The sequence below is a fragment of the Taurulus bubalis genome (genome assembly GCF_910589615.1).
Source record: "Taurulus bubalis genome assembly, chromosome: 17".
Classification (NCBI taxonomy): Eukaryota; Metazoa; Chordata; class Actinopteri; order Perciformes; family Cottidae; genus Taurulus; species Taurulus bubalis.
In genome coordinates this window covers 23,048,042-23,063,301 of record NC_136605.1, presented here as the reverse complement: position 1 = coordinate 23,063,301, position 15,260 = coordinate 23,048,042, and the positions used below count along the sequence as shown (strand labels likewise).

The 15,260-nt window shown below is 43.0% G+C and overlaps 2 protein-coding genes across 2 annotated transcripts; one reads left to right on the top strand and one right to left on the bottom strand.

Annotated features, from left to right (window-relative positions):
• Window positions 1-177: 177 nt before the first annotated feature.
• Window positions 178-7,615, bottom strand: alg1 (ALG1 chitobiosyldiphosphodolichol beta-mannosyltransferase; the record flags this gene model as incomplete). The annotated part of the gene is made up of 13 exons (XM_079232587.1): window positions 178-496; window positions 620-695; window positions 811-925; window positions 1,009-1,119; window positions 1,211-1,270; window positions 1,358-1,396; window positions 2,407-2,540; window positions 3,414-3,527; window positions 4,019-4,108; window positions 4,309-4,457; window positions 4,570-4,673; window positions 4,911-4,988; window positions 7,324-7,615. 13 exons carry the CDS (start codon window positions 7,613-7,615, stop codon window positions 362-364), a joined length of 1,497 nt encoding a protein of 498 aa, XP_079088713.1. The 3' UTR covers window positions 178-361.
• A 1,207-nt stretch (window positions 7,616-8,822) lies between these two features.
• On the top strand, window positions 8,823-14,569 carry cUnh16orf89 (chromosome Un C16orf89 homolog; the record flags this gene model as incomplete). The annotated part of the gene is made up of 9 exons (XM_079233110.1): window positions 8,823-9,003; window positions 9,999-10,151; window positions 10,573-10,723; window positions 11,387-11,504; window positions 12,466-12,628; window positions 13,534-13,638; window positions 13,892-13,981; window positions 14,176-14,305; window positions 14,436-14,569. The coding sequence occupies 8 exons, from the start codon at window positions 8,823-8,825 to the stop codon at window positions 14,277-14,279; spliced, it is 1,065 nt and encodes a 354-aa protein (XP_079089236.1). The 3' UTR covers window positions 14,280-14,305; window positions 14,436-14,569.
• Window positions 14,570-15,260: the final 691 nt, after the last annotated feature.

Sequence of the window (15,260 nt, the reverse complement as noted above, 5' to 3'; positions counted from 1 at the left end):
GTACGACCAAGGGGTCGTTATTAATTTGAATAAAGATTTATTCTCGCTTTAGACTCCAGTACCTGCATAGAGTTGACTGCTAATGAATGTTAAATAAAGTTAAATGTATTAATCTCAATAAAAAAAAACGATTGAAGAATGAAATAAAAGTTAGTCAAACTTCATATTAAAGTGCTAACAAATGCTTTTATTATTATTATCTAATAATAAACATGTTTATAATGTTGCCGTTTGTTTCTGCTGATTTCATCGTCTCCAAGTTAAAAACACTTGAATCTTCTTTCAGAGTCTTTCATCCCAAATATTCCACCGCTGTCGCCACAATGGAACAACATGTTGATGGCTCCGCTGTGGCGTCCTGTCAGGGCGCCGCCGCCATCAGAGGCAGGACGTTCTGGTCCCAGTTGTCCTCCCAGCGCTGCCCCCTGCTGGTGCGGAGGTTCCTCCTGAACGCTCCCAGTCGGCCGTCTGCACTGGGAAACTCGGAGAGGAGGGACTGGGAAACGCACAGAGACACACGGACGCGAGGATCAAACTCACGGCTCGACACGTTCCACGGAACAAAAGCAGTGAACCGGTTCAGCGAAAGCCTTCCTCCCTCTCAGGCGTCTCCTCTCACCTTCAGCTGCTCGGCGAGCTCCCGAGAGTCTGAGAAGATCAGCCCGTTCTCCTCGTGTTTCACCAGCTCGCGTAAACTGAGGAGGAGAAAGACGCATACGTTTCCAAGAGCCACGAAACGACAGGAAATGTGTGTGTGTGTGTGTGTGTGTGTGTGTGTGTGTGTACGTGTGTGTGTACGTGTGTGTGTACCAGTTAAAGTGGATGGCACAGACGGGCAGGCAGCAGCCGAACATGTCGACCACCTTCATGGGGAGATCCAGACCGCTGGTCGACTTGTGGAGACAAACACCCAGGTCTGCTGAGCCTGAACACACAATACACACACACATTATATACACGTGTTATACACACAATACATACATGTTATTTTTTAAATCCTCTTCTTACCCAATAAGACGGGGTAGTCTTCGGCCTCCAGCCAGGGAGTGCAGATCTCCACATGCTCCAGATGCAGAGAGTCAATCAGCTTCCTGTAGTGGTCCTTCTGAGGACCTTTACCTGCACGCACACACACATTATACACACACACACACACATTATACACACACTGAAGTGAGGCGCGTGGGCAGGTGGGCGGCAGCAGACTCGCCTGTGATCACACAGACTAAAGGCGGCAGAGCAGCTCCTCCGGTGATGAAACCTTCGTACTCTGTTGAGAACAAACACGCCGGTGAGAAAAGACACGGCGCCATGTTTTTAAAAAGAGCATTTTATAAAAAATAAAGTCCCCTCGTACCTTCGAGAGCCTCCAAGAGGACGGAGAAGTCTTCATCCTCTGTGGAGAGAAGATACAGGAAGTGTGAAACGGCTGATTCACGTCAGATTAACTAGAAGAAAACGCCTGGTGTCGACCTGTCAATCACCTCGTAGCCCCGCCCTAAAGCATCCCTGCCTTATGGTCTGTTTGACTCTAAATGACCATAGTTTACTAGGGTTTGGTTTTTAAAATGTAAAAATAAATAAAGTCAAAGATGTCAAAGACAATATCACGTCTATAAATATCTAGTTTTGTCCCAAACGTTCACTTTAATAGGATATAAAACGTGACAGATTGTAAAGCCCTCCGAGGCAAACTTGTATTTGTGATGTTGGGCTGTATAAAATAAACTGAATTGAATTTTCTGACATTTTTGCATAAAAAAAAAATAATACTTCAACAATATATCAATCTTCTAAATAGTTGATTTTTATTCCCTTTATTATCTTTATTGGTGCATATAAATGTTTTTAATTAATCTTCATTCGTCCAGGATTGTCCCTTTGAGATTCAAGAGAACATTTAAGAGAACGTTCACATAAAAGAGACAAATACCAGCAGATTGTATTGACTTGACTTTCAAAGTTCAGTCGCAGTAACCTCCTCCTCTCCTCCTCTATCCTCCTCTCCTCTATCCTCCTCCTCTCCTCTATCCTCCTCTATCCTCCTCCTCTCCTCTATCCTCCTCTCTCCTCCTCTCCTCCTCTCCTTCTCTCTCCTCCTCTCCTCTATCCTCCTCCTCTCCTCTATCCTCCTCTCTCCTCCTCTCCTCCTCTCCTCCTCTCTCCTCCTCTCCTCTATCCTCCTCCTCTCCTCTATCCTCCTCTCTCCTCCTCTCCTCCTCTCCTCCTCTCTCCTCCTCTCTCCTCCTCTCCTCCTCTCCTCCTCTCCTCCTCTCCTCTCCTCCTCTCCTCCTCTCCTCCTCTCCTCCTCCTCTTCTCCTCTCCTCTCTCCTCTCCTCTCTCCTCTCCTCTCCTCTCCTCCTCTCCTCTCCTCCTCTCCTCCTCTCTCCTCCTCTCCTCTCCCACCTGTCCAGCTCGTGCTGCTGAGCAGCAGCGCCGGTCGCTGCGGCCTCAAGGTCACCGTTTCATCAGAGAGGTCACAAACGGAGAAAACCGTCTTCTCCACCTTCTTCTCCTCTTCCTCCTCTTCCTCCTCCGGCCTGTGAAAACACAACAGGTGAGTCTGACTTTATCTCTCAATGAACAAAGTGTTGTAAAACTTTTAGAACACGTTTCTTTAGAGTAAAGTTTTAAAGAAAGCTCTGTGGCTTTAAACCTGGGCTTTTATATGGAAATGAACATTCGCTACATTTTTATATATATATATATATATATATATATATATATATATATATATATATATATATATATATATATATATATATACACACACACACGTATGACGGCGTACAGATGGAGGATATTCAGGGACAGAAATATCACATTTAAGTGGCAATACCACAACAACAAAAGTCACAAATTTACAAGAACATAACTGGAGTATTAAGTCTTACATCGGCCAGAAACACATTTTAGAGTGAAGTTAAACTCACAGATTTATGAGAAAAAAGAAAGTGCAAAAGACATTATACTGGGCACAATTACCCACAATCCTTAGTTCAACACATCAAGCATTATGTTGTTTCCCGTCACCCTGACAGGGACCAGCTGGTCGTCTTCTACTTTCCCCGTCATTTCTGCATCATCTGTATTCATTTATTTTTCTCGTACATTTGAGTTTTTTTTCTTCAAAGGGTTTCTTTCTGAGTATTACCTGCTCTGTGCATATATAGTTTGACCCTAAATGGCTGTAATAAGCCGTCGTACGGAGGCCGACCACGGACAGGGAAAGCTCTGTGTTCAGGGCGTCAACGCTCTTGAACGATTTTACCCAAATGTCATTACTCTCACCGCCACCGGGGGGAGACAAAAGCTCTGCGGCGCAGCGTTCAGCAGAGTTGTGTTTTTAATGACAGACCCACACAAGTCTATTATTAGAATTATTCCAACAATACAAAGTTGTGTTTCCTCACCCGCTGCTCTGGAACTGAGGGTGAGCGTCTGCCAGCCGGACGAAGAGCTCGTGCTGCAGCTTCAGCGGCGTCTCTCTGAAGACGGCGGCCGGCCGGTCGTACAGCGTGGTCGCCCTGGAAACCGCCGGTAGAGGTTGTTATCTCCCAGCTCGTGTCCGGGCCGGTCCACTCTGACTTTATTACAGCGCCGACGGCACCATCGAGACATTTACTGCTAATCGCACCATCGGGACATTTTCTGACGAGTCTATTAAGTGCTGCATAAAAAAATACAGGTCGTCAGATGCTCAGCGTTTTGCTTTGGATTAAAAAATAAATAAATTGGAGACTTAGAATTTATAACTTTTTTTGTCTGCAGAACTTTATTCCCGTTGTATAAAAACATAACGAGTCGAGAAGAAACTCACCCTTCATCATCATCATCATCATCATCATCATCACCACCACCGAGACATTTACTACAAAAATCTCATCATACAAAAAAATCCTCGTCAGTGCTGATTTATTCAAAGCCTCACTTTCATACTGGTCATTTGTCTCCCTCCTTCAATGTGCTTTGAATCTTTCTTTTCCTTTTTCCAAAGTGGACCAAAGAACAAACTCACCCGATGCCCCAGTTGTTCTGCAGGTCGTCCTTCATCGCCATGGTGACGCACAGGTGGCGAGCGGCCAGAGGGCCGAAGAAGCGCTCGTACCTGGAGGAAGAAGAGCGAAACGCTCTGACGTTTAGGTGGCCGTCAAACCGATCACTGATGGATCTACTGGAGCTAATGAATCTACTGGCTCTAAATAATCTACCGAATCTACTGTATCTGATTAATCTAGTGTATCTGATGAATCTACCGGATCTACTTAATTAAAAAATAATCTACTGGACGAAGCGCCGGCCTCTCACCACTCGGCCAGCCGGACCAGCGGGTGCGTGCGGCCGAGGCTCAGCGCCATGACGGTGAAGCCGTAGTTGTGCCAGTCGATGACGAAGCGGCTGCGGCGCAGGACGCACACGAGCCACGTCACCGCGATGCTGGGCAGCCCAGGGGGATTCTGGGTAACGAGCAACACCATCGGACAGATTAAGTCTCTTTAACGTGACGCTCGTATATACAGAAAGTACACCGACATCAGTGTATAAGTACCTGTATTAGGGTATAAGTACCTGCATCAGTATATGAGACTGAGTCTCCATCTTCAGCAGCACATGAAGCAGCTGCAGACTCTGGAGGATCACCTTCGTCACGTACGACAAGAGCTTTGGTCCAACTGAAGAAAACAACAACACACTCAGGGAAAAGAGAGAACATAGTACATTTACTTGAGTATTATCATTTCTACTTCTCCACTACATCCTGTACTTTTTACTGTTCTACTTTTCAGAGGTACATTTTGTATATTGTGCTTAAAGGAAATTTGAAGTATTTTCCCAGTGTAGTATAAGTACTTTTACTGCAGTAAAGTATCTGAATACTTCCGGCAGTACAACAACGTGGCTCCAGTTACCTTGAACTCCTTTCACTTCTGTCATTGGCTCCATCTGAATGTTCTCTGCTCTCAGAACGTCTTGGTGAGGTTTCGTATCTGAAGTGAGAAAATATCAGAAATATTAGGTTTTATTATTCCAGATTATTTTCACTATTTTTAAACAAACCAGAAATCATCATCAGATTAATCCAGAAGGAAAATAATAATGAGTTGATAGTTCAACAAACTACAGTAAAATCCTGCTTTTACACTAATACACGAGTAATAATACTCTCATGATATAATATACAATACTACAACAGTCACAGTTTATACTACATTTGATTGATTATACTGATACTTGTAATTAAAAAAACATTTTACTGCAGTATTCTTACTGTGTGGTAATAGTACTTACCCTAACAAAGTATTTTAACACTGTGGTGTTGTTACTTTTATTGCAACAGAGTATTTGTACCGTGTGCCCTTAGTACTTTTATTGTAACAGATTATGTTTACATTGAAATACTCAGTGTTGGGGTAGTTCCTCAGAAAAAGTAACTAGTTACAAGTTACTAGTTACATCTGAAAATTGTAACTAGATTACTTTACTAGTTACTGCATTTGAAAAGTAACTTCACTACTAGTTACTTTACTTTCCTTTTTTTTTTTTTTTTTAAGCAAATGTCCAAATTAACCGCAAAGATACCTGGACAAACATCACGGCCCTTTCATCACTTTATGTTCAATGTTCAATAAAGGGCATCTCTTAGCCTTTCCACAGAGTGTATTGTAATTGTAAACATGTAAAACTAAATGGCATATAAAACTCAGCCATTAACTTGAAGGAACATTAACCCTGTTCACACTGTCTGACCAAAGAAATATGCCTCACTTTAGAATCCACAAACAACAGGATGCAAGAGGCTGTGTATGGTGGGGACATTCAGGTCAAACAGCATAACACATTAAAACAGGCTTTTGGAAACATGAGACCCACTAAACCAAACGGGGCCGACTCCTAAGAACAAAACCAGCTTGTTATAGGAATCATTGTAGTGGTTTAAGAAAGATAGAAACATAAATGGTACTTTTGGTGATTGGACGCTGCAGCTGAGCGGACTGATCGCTGGAGTTTCATACTAGAGGGAAGACGATCACAGATTAAACTCAAGTTTCATATTAAATCTGTTAAATTATTCACCATCTGGTTCAAATATGTTCATTGTAGGTCTGAACCACAAAAGGACCACAAACTACTGTCTTCTAAGATTGTGTCTGTTGTTTCCCTCAATAACTTGTATTATGTATGTCATTAAAATCAGAGAGCTGGAGAGAGGAAACACTTTTTACAACACTTAATGAAGGGAAACTATATTTATATTGAGGGTTATTTTATAATGATGTCACAATCAGACTCATTCCGCCAGTAGAATGGATCCTGCGCGTATAAGCAGGACACATCACAGTATATAAATACTCAATGCAGATTATTAAACGGTAACAGACGACAGAGAAAACATCTCCACTCTGACATCATGATAACTGTGTCTTTATTAATGTGAGTAGTAGTTTAACACCATTAAATCAACTATTTTAAGTGCATTTTTATTGGAACGTTCGCTAAAAACTCTCCGGACAAACCTCCGCCAGCTGTTAAAGCGACTGACAGCTGATCAGATGTGATCACATGTGATCAGATGTGATCAGATGTGATCCGCTGTCAGTCGGTCAGTCATCAGAAACCGACGTCGCTTCACGTGACGCTTCAGAGGAAAGGACGTCTCATGTCTATTAAAACATGTTTCCTCGCGTCTTCTCTTGTTTGAGGGAAGCGGGGATGCGGTGTAGAGACTTGGGACGTACCTGTGACAGGTTGTTCATCAGGAAGTGTCGTGTGACTCACGCGCCACTAAAAGAGAACTTTTCGGACTGGTACACATGTCTTGAGTAACGCAGGAACGCGCGTTACTGAGGTCTAGTAAAGTAGTGAAGTTACAACATGTTGAGTGTAATGCGTTACTTTACTTCGTTACCTATACAAGTAATGACGTTACTGTAATCCGTTACTTTGTAACTCGTTACCCCAACACTGGAAATACTAGTAATTTATTGTAAGAGTGTATTGTTACACTGTGGTACTAGTACTTTTACTGTAACAGTGGTATAAATACTTGAGTATTTTTAGCAGTATGGTATCAGTATCAGAGTACTTATACAGTGTGGTATTAGTACTTTTAATCCACTAAAGGATCTGCACACTTCCTCCAACACCGGTAGACACTCGCAGTGTATTTAGTACTATAATATATGTATTTTAAGGTACTTGTTTGTGTACTTTTTTCGCTTTAACGTGTATTGACTGCGAGCCCCAGGTGGAGATGTTTGGGGGACGCAGTGACGTAAGGGAACCAGGTGAATGAATGAATGACGTATTAAACCTCATTCTCACCTAGAAACCCGACAAAAGTCACGTGGTATCCGTGTTTGCTGAGGGACAGCGCGTGGTACTGCATCCGAGGGCTGCGACCCAAATCCCCGAGCACCAGCACGCACACCCGCCGGTCGGTCCCGTCGTCCCGCCGCCGCAGCCACAGCGACACCAGCGTCACCAGCCCGGTCACCGCGGCCAGACACGCGGCCGGACACGTCGCACCCGAACCGGTGGCCCAGAGGGCGATTAAAACGGACGAAATCACCACAAACACGGCCAAAGAAGCCGCGCCGGCGAAGCGCGACGCCATGTTTGTTTGTGATGAGCGATGACGAGGCTCAGCGGAGGAGGCGGGGCTTCAGATTTAAAGGGGCCGCGGACTTTAATCGCACATTCAAGTACGACACAGGTAGTCACTGCACAAACAAACACAAAATAGATAGACAAGAAGACACAAACATAGATAAATAGATACATAGATAAATAAATAAACAAACAAATAAAGAGATAGATAGATAGCGAAATATATACTTTAGTAATCCCGCAAGGGGAAATTGTTTCGTTACAGCAGCATTTATACATACAAGTAAAGTAATATTAAATATGCACAACATATACAACAATAGAATATAATAATATTAAATTAACTAACAAAACAATAGTGCAAAGATGTAACCAATCAAACAAACAACAGTGGAATGGTGTTGTATGTAATCAATAATGAAATAAGAGGTTTCCTTTAAATTAATTCACAGATTTGACTCTGCTTGTCATTTTCTGACAGAATTAGCTGAACCCATTGATTGTACTTGTGTTTTTTATAGTGTACTTTGTTGTTTTATATTGCATATATTGTGGTATTGAAGCACTGTACAAAGCATTTTACTGCACAATGCATGTTGAATATGTGACAAATAAAACTTCTATATTGAAATGTTCAATTTGCCTTTATTATTTCCAGTATTTGCACTTTTCTTTGGTCTCAAATGTAAAAAAGTTGTTTGGTTTCTTTGATCTCAACAGGAATAATCAACACAAAGATATATCTCATCTGGTTGTCAAACATATTGAAACAAATATGAAAAAATGTCTGATTTAAGAAACACAATGAACTTTCTCACTCTTCCTTTCTTTCATCAGATAATAAACCCCACAACACGTTTCATGTTATGTACTTGTTCATTATTATTTTATTTGCATGATTTGTGAGTTACTGTCACCACAACATTTAAAAAAGGACCATATATTAATATTATTATTTATAAGATATTATTCGTGCATAGTATTCGTGCAAAAACCTGCAGGACTGATGATTTCAACCAGAAATAAAAGAGTAAAATAAAATAAAAGTTTAGGTTTCGTAACGACAGTCTTTGTGACGTCATGAGCCTCTCCTCCTCCCCTTGTAGAGGAGACGCAGCTTGTCCTCTTCCTCCCCCTCCTCCTCCTCCTCCTCCTCCTCCTCCTTCCTCTCCTCTCCTCCCTGCTTTTATGTCCCGGAGCCTCCAGACACAGACATGCGGGCCGCGGGGCTCCAGCTGGCCGCAGCGCTGGCTCTGTTTGCCGCAGTGCTGTCCGGGTCGCGGGGGGAGGTGATCGATGACATCCTGAGCAGCCTCTCGCGGGGAGCATCCTTCCTGGAGCGGCAGCACGAGCACATCAACCTGGACGGGGTGGTCGGGTTCCTCATGCTGCAGGGTACGTGGCCGCCGCAGGAGACGTCTGCAGAATAGCTGCTTGTTTTTGTCTCGGGTTCAGATAAAGAGTTCACTATAATCATAATAAAACTATAGTCATGGTGACATGATCGACCCTGAATATTATGGGAAGTTTGAAAGGGAAATTACTTATTGTTAAAAGTTAAAGCTCAAACCAAACAGACCCTTATTTTAGTTGTTACGGTTTAGTGGGACACTGAATGCTTTTTATATTAGTTTTCTCCAAATGCCGCTATTACTAAAAATGCATATTATTGTATTTATTTGATCATATAATCCTGGGGACTTTGGTGATCCTCTGACTTTTCCTATTCCCCTGGGGATCAGGAATTTCTGCACAAAATGTCTGTGTCACTCCATCAGAATCAGAATCGGAATCAAAAAACGTTTATTTGCCAGGAACGTTTACACAGACGTTTTCTTGGTGGAAGGTGCAAACACATGAGAGTCAGAGAGACAAACAACAAACAACAATCAGCGACAACAACAGTGCAACGGGTACTAATGGGTAGCACAGAGTTGTGGAGATATTTCAGTCTGAACCAGTCGTGAACCTCATGGTGGCGCTAGAGGAAAAGTCACCATGGATTCATCTTCTGGGGATCATGAATTTCTGCACATTTCACATGTTGTTGTCTGATGATCATTTCATTGAGACGAAGCCCTGCTGAGGCTGATAGAACGTCTGTATTTCTGCAGGTCAGAAGCCAACATTTTTTGAGACATTAACATGTTGACCTGATGATGGCGCTAGAGGAAAAGTCACCAGGAGTCATCCTCTGGGGAACATGAATGTCTGCAGAATGTGTGGTGTCAATCCATCTCATGTGGTAGATATTTCAGTCTGAACCTCATGGTGGCGCTAGAGGAAGAGTAGGAGAATCACCCGGAGAACCGCTCACTTAAATTCCCTCTATTTGAGTGAAGAAGTCGTTTCCTGTGATCCTGATTCTGTGCTCCTGGTTCTGCGCTCAGCGGAGCTGAAGGAGGCGGTGCGGACGTGGCCTCACAGCGACCCGGTCAGCTGGGCCCAGAGAACCAGCGCCGTGGCTCTGGTCAAGCGTCTGGACCTGAGCTTCGAGAAGGCCGTCGCCGCCCTGCAGCAGAACGACCCCAAATACTACAGAGGTGAGGGGGCGCCATTACCCAGAAGTCCTGTGGTTTACTTGAGTTGTATGTACTGGGGGGGTATTTTCAGTGTGGCATTAGTACTTTGACTGCAGTAAAGGATCTGAATGTCTGATATATCTGAAGTCAATGGGAATGAGCTCCACATTGACTTCAGGAAGTCTCTACATCTTCCATCAAGCTAAAAACACTTTTCCAACTATACCTAGAATAAAGAAAGCAGCACTTAAATGTCTCTTACTGATAGCACTGTGTAGTTCTGCTTTCTTGAAGAAACTGTTGTGAGTTTGTCCTCATGGTTGATGCACTTATTGCAAGTCTCTTTGGATAAAAGCGTCAGCTAAATGAAATGTAATGCGATGCTTCTTCCTGCACTGACCGTACTTCATGAGATCCTCACGGTTTCTCCGTCCGCGCTCAGAGTTCGAGCCGCTGCTGTCGTGGAGCTTCTGGCTGATTCCTCAGGAGTGGAGCTCCACGGACCGCAGCCTGGTGTATCCGTCCACCATGACCACGGAGTGCTACGACGAGCAGCTCAGCGACAAGTGTCTGACCCTGCTGCTGGGAACCTGGTACGACGTGTTCACGACCCGTCTGGGGAGGTCACAGTCTGTCTGGATCAAAACACTTGAATCAAAAGAGCCACTGACGCACGATGGGGTTGTGGTTAACGCAAAAAAACACATTTAATATTTCTCACTCTCTTCGTAACAATGGAAACACTTGTGGCAACTTGGAAATGTTTGTAGGTATAGATTCCATTGTTTAGCAATTTAAATGTAATTATCAAAGAAATTACATTTTCTTGAGTTTTTTTATGATTTATGGTATTATAGCTATTGTTATTAGTATTATTTTGCACAAAAGACATGTTCTAGTTCTCTCTACTTCTAGTCATGATTGTGCTGTTTCCAAAGAGGAGCAGAACGTTTATATTGGAGAGAATCAAAGCCACAGATTAAAATGACAAAGGAGCAAAACAAAAAACAGCCTGAAACTTCTTTGGGTTCAGAAGGAAAAGTACATGTTGATTCACAGATAATATTCCATGAAAAAAACACGAGGTAAACAACTTTAATACAAAACAAAGTTTTCCTCCATTTAGTTCAAAGTAAAGTTCTTCTGTCGGTGTAAATTAAATCTTGAACAATTTGAAGGACGAAACAAACTGAAACCAAGTAAAGAAAGTAAAGAAAGTAAAAGACTGGTTGGTTTCACTGTGAGTTTCTTCTCAGGAAGATGAACGGGACGCCCTGCATCGTCACCAAACCCTGCAGGGACACCATGACGCGCTCCGGCTGCCCTCACTACTCGCTGTCCCACCAGCTGCTCTACTTCATGATCGGACGCATGGTGAGAGGAGTCGCCTCCTGGTGGTCAGGAGAGATAATGCAGCTTAAACACATGAAGCATATGCTTCTATACAACCAGAGGAGTCGCCCCCTGGTGGTCAGGAGAGAGAATGCAGCTTAAACACATGAAGCATAGACTTCTATACAACCAGAGGAGTCGTCCCTGGTGGTCAGGAGAGAGAATGCAGCTTTAACACATGAAGCATATGCAGTACTTCTATACAACCAGAGGAGTCGTCCCTGGTGGTCAGGAGAGAGAATGCAGCTTAAACACATGAAGCATATGCTTCTATACAACCAGAGGAGTCGCCCCCTGGTGGTCAGGAGAGAGAATGCAGCTTAAACACATGAAGCATATGCTTCTATACAACCAGAGGAGTCACCCCCTGGTGGTCAGGAGAGATAATGCAGCTTAAACACATGAAGCATATGCTTCTATACAACCAGAGGAGTCGCCCCCTGGTGGTCAGGAGAGAGAATGCAGCTTTAACACATGAAGCATAGACTTCTATACAACCAGAGGAGTCGCCCCCTGGTGGTCAGGAGAGAGAATGCAGCTTAAACACATGAAGCATATGCTTCTATACAACCAGAGGAGTCGCCCCCTGGTGGTCAGGAGAGAGAATGCAGCTTTAACACATGAAGCATAGACTTCTATACAACCAGAGGAGTCGCCCCCTGGTGGTCAGGAGAGAGAATGCAGCTTTAACACATGAAGCATATGCTTCTATACAACCAGAGGAGTCACCCCCTGGTGGTCAGGAGAGAGAATGCAGCTTTAACACATGAAGCATAGACTTCTATACAACCAGAGGAGTCGCCCCCTGGTGGTCAGGAGAGAGAATGCAGCATACATACATTTGTCCCGTGGGTGGCGTTACATCTCAGGTCAGGAGGTCAGCGAGCAGGAATATTAATTCCAAAACAAAGCGAGGACATAAGCTCTCTTTGTTCCGTGTCAGAGAGGCTGCACCAACCTGCTGAAGGGCGACACTCGGGCGTCTCGAGCCAACATGACGGAGCGCAGCTACCAGAAGATCTTCTGCTCCAACATGATGAAGACCAACCAGGACATCATGAGGGACGGTCTGACCGAGCAGACGGTGGACATCTTCATGGAGAACAGTGAGTTCTGGAGCGCCTCGCTCTCCTCCGACTCTCTTTGTGGTTTCTATTTCAACATGGGTTCATAAATATCCTTCACTGATTTCAAACTGCATTTGTTTTGCATATTATGTCAGTTAAGAAACTTGTTTCTCCACTTCTTGCGATTTTCATGCTTTAAAAAAATTTTAACAGATTTCCAACATTTAAACTCCTTTAAAGTTTTGTTTTTAAAATGTAAATCGTAATCACACTTCAGATGTTTAGTTTAGTCCGACCAACAGTCGAAAACCCAAAAGATATTCAGTTTAGAATGATATAAAACACAATTTTCACATTAGAGACGTTTGATTCAGAGAATATTTGGCATTTTTTATTAAAAGGTTAGTAAAACTATGATTTGATTATTAAGTAGTTGCTGTTTTGTTGAACCTGTTCATAAACACATTATTATTCTTTTTTATATTTCCTTTATTTTCTTTTATATCTAGTGTCTCTTTGCTGTAGTATTATTTTTGTAAAGCATTTTTTAACTTAGACTTTTTCTCATAAATTGTGCAAAAGCTGGAAAACAAATCAGATAATATTGTCTAATAATTCCTAGAAATTCGTTGAATCCCTTTTAGATCAAATTGTATTATTTAAATCAACCACAGCAGACTAAAGTCAATGGAGATGAATGTTTTAGAATTGAGTAGTTTAAGTCTTTTTTTGCTTTAGTTTATGCTTCTTCAAATCTATAAAGTGAGCAGAAATTCCTTTAATTAGATCATTTCTTTATTGTAAGGCAACAATTTGCCTTAATGTGTCTTTTCAAGAGACACTGATGTGTAGAAAAGTGCAGACGGGAGGAATGCATGTAAATGTGATGAAAGGATGGAGGCGAGTGCAGGTGGCCTGACCTGCTGCTCTGCTCGGCCCAACAGTCCTGATCTGTGGGCTGAGCGGCTTCTCCGACTTCTACCAAGCTGACTGGCTGCAGCACGTCCTCCGGCTGCAGGACGAGGAAGTGGGCTGCTTCGGGAGAGACAGTGAGTGTTTGGCTAAAAAGCATCACAAAGCATCACAGGCATCTCGTTACTTATAAGGAGCTTTTCACTGATCGATGGCTCATTTAACTTTGTCAGTTTCCTGTCTGTTTACATCAGACCTCATCGTGTCAGAAATGATCTCCAAACTGTTTTTTTAAATCACACGGGTTTCATCAAAGAGGATTGAACAGATGAAGACTTCATTCACTGGATGGAGGAGGAGGGAGAGTTCATCTTCTGTGTGTTTTCTCAGAGAGCATCATCTCTCAGATCATCGGAGACGAGCTGCTGGAACAGATGCAGCCGCACAGGAGAGTGAGGAGGAGGGAGAAGATCCTTCCAGGTACCGTGACACGTCTGATATAAGAGAAGATGTACCAGGACGCATGATTAGATTCACTCATTTAGCCTCTGCGGTCTCTCTTCCACTCTGTACTCTTTACTGTTATACTGGTTGACTTGAATGCAGAACTTTGGCTTTCAGGAGGTTTTGGTATTGAACGTGTTCCCGTTTCTCTTTTGGTTCTCGTCCCTCAGACGGCTGCTCCAGTCACATGACGGCGGTGGCCGTCGGGGCTCTGGGAGGATACCTGAACTACTACCTGGCCGAACAGGACATAACGAAGAGGCCGCTCTCCTGAACCCCTTTAACGCTGCAGGTCGTCAGGTAACGACCGCTGGACCCCCGACACCATATAAGAGAACACAATCCTTTACTAGACCCGCAGCGGGGAGATGACTGTATGTTGCGTCATGAACATGAGACCTTTATTTGTCTTTCTTTCTTATATCCTCAGGTGCTGAATGTGACCTCCAGCTTGGGATCTAATTAATCCCAAACGAGGACCGCGGCGCTCAAATCCAGCAGCTTGTTAACTTGAGTGGTTGAAAAAGGTTCAGGTTCAGGTTCAGACAGGACGCGTCTCCAGGATCTTATTTGGGGCAAGAATGTATTATGTCTTCATAAATGAAATCAGGGTAAACCAGCGCTTCATATTTAGCTTCTTTTTTTTTGCCACACGGTTTCTCTGAGTAATAGTCGACGGGATAGTTAGTGACATAAATAATGAGATATTTCAGGCCGTCACAGAGGAAACGTTGACAGAGGAGAGATCAGAATGTAAACGTCACATTAGACTCATTGTAGGTCAAAACACAAGAATCATGACGGAGGCAGGGGTGGGGATATTCAGAGAGAAACACTCTGAATTTACCAGATTAAAGTGGTAAATATATGAGAAAAAAAATCATGTTTATTTTCTGAATAGGCTTCAGTCCTCTCAATATGAAGTGCACATTTGGTAAATGTGTGAGGTTTTTATCTTGTAAATTCACAACTTTAATCTTCGAAATGTGGAGACTTTACTCTGAATATATATGAAATATATAGTCATAGCCAAAAAACAAAAACATCATAATAACCTCTTTATTTCCTTTATCTTATGTTTATCTACAGAATATAAAGCCACAATAGAGGGCCAGCTGTACAAAGACCAAAGAGGATATATGCATGAACTATGAATGTCTGGAGATGAACTGGCATACAAAACGTTATCATGTATTTCACATTAGCGGAATAAACCACCAGTAAAACTCAGTGTGCTGTATTTACACGTGTTATC